General features: G+C 57.8%; 1 protein-coding gene across 1 annotated transcript; it reads right to left on the bottom strand.

Annotated features, from left to right (window-relative positions):
• Window positions 1-235: 235 nt before the first annotated feature.
• LOC108759115 (uncharacterized) lies at window positions 236-769 on the bottom strand. The gene has a single exon (XM_018504405.1). It carries the CDS (start codon window positions 767-769, stop codon window positions 236-238), a length of 534 nt encoding a protein of 177 aa, XP_018359907.1.
• Between the last annotated feature and the right edge of the window lie 290 nt (window positions 770-1,059).

The raw sequence follows: 1,059 nt of genomic DNA, 5'->3' as shown, positions 1-1,059 counted from the left end.
TCGGAAGTTTGCACAACTGAGTTATCGGTCGCTTCAGGCGAGAGCGCTCGGAGCGGATTGTAACAACGCGAACGAGTCCATCGGACCCAGGGTGAACGCGTTCAATCCTCGCGAGATCCCACTTGCTCGGAGGGAGCAAGGGATTTTTCACAATCACCAGCTCACCGACCTTTAGATTGGAGGCGGCGTTTCGCCACTTGGTTCTGGCCTGAAGCGACGACAGATAGTCGCGCGATCAGGCGCGCCAGAATTGCTCCCGCATGGAGCTGACGAGCTGCCAGCGGGAAAGGCGATCCGCGTTGATCTCGAGTACGGACTCTTCCGGCCCGGCGATTAACGGTTGCCCGATTAAGAAGTGTCCGGGTGTGAGCGCGGACATATCGCTAGGGTCGTCGCTAAGAGCAGCAATCGGTCGGGAATTCAGACATGCCTCGATCTGACAAAGAAGTGTCGCAAATTCAGCCCGCGAGATCGTGTGAGCCCCGATGGCTCGCCTCAGATGGCCTTTGAAGCTCTTCACTCCGGCCTCCCACAGGCCGCCGAAATGCGGAGCGGCCGACGGGATAAACTCCCAGTCGACTTTGTCGACGGCTATGGCATCCCGTATCGCAGGATCGTGCATCATTGATTGGAATTGCCGTTGGAGTTCACGATCGGCGCCATGGAAGTTGGTGCCGTTATCGCTGTACATGCGACGCGGTAACCCACGGCGACTCGAAAATCTGCGGAACGCGGACAGGAATCCGTCAGCGGAATAATCCTCAACCATTTCGAGGTGCACGGCTCGCGTGGCCAGACAGACGAATAAAGCGACGTAATGTTTTCGGGTCTTCTGCCCGCGCCCGACGAACGGGAGAATATTAAATGGACCGGCGTAGTCCACGCCGGTATGTGCGAACGGCGGCGACGGATTAACTCGAGCGGCGGGAAGCTCCCCCATGAGTTGGGAGCAAGGTATCGCGGAGTGACGCGTGCACGTAACGCACGCGTGCACGTGAAATTTCACCGCTTTCCGACAACCGATGATCCAATATCGCTGACGTAGTGTGCGAATGACCA

The sequence above is a fragment of the Trachymyrmex cornetzi genome, unplaced genomic scaffold (assembly GCF_001594075.2).
Source record: "Trachymyrmex cornetzi isolate Tcor2-1 unplaced genomic scaffold, Tcor1.1 scaffold1689, whole genome shotgun sequence".
Lineage (NCBI taxonomy): Eukaryota > Metazoa > Arthropoda > Insecta > Hymenoptera > Formicidae > Trachymyrmex > Trachymyrmex cornetzi.
This window is presented reverse-complemented; position numbering and strand designations above follow the sequence as displayed.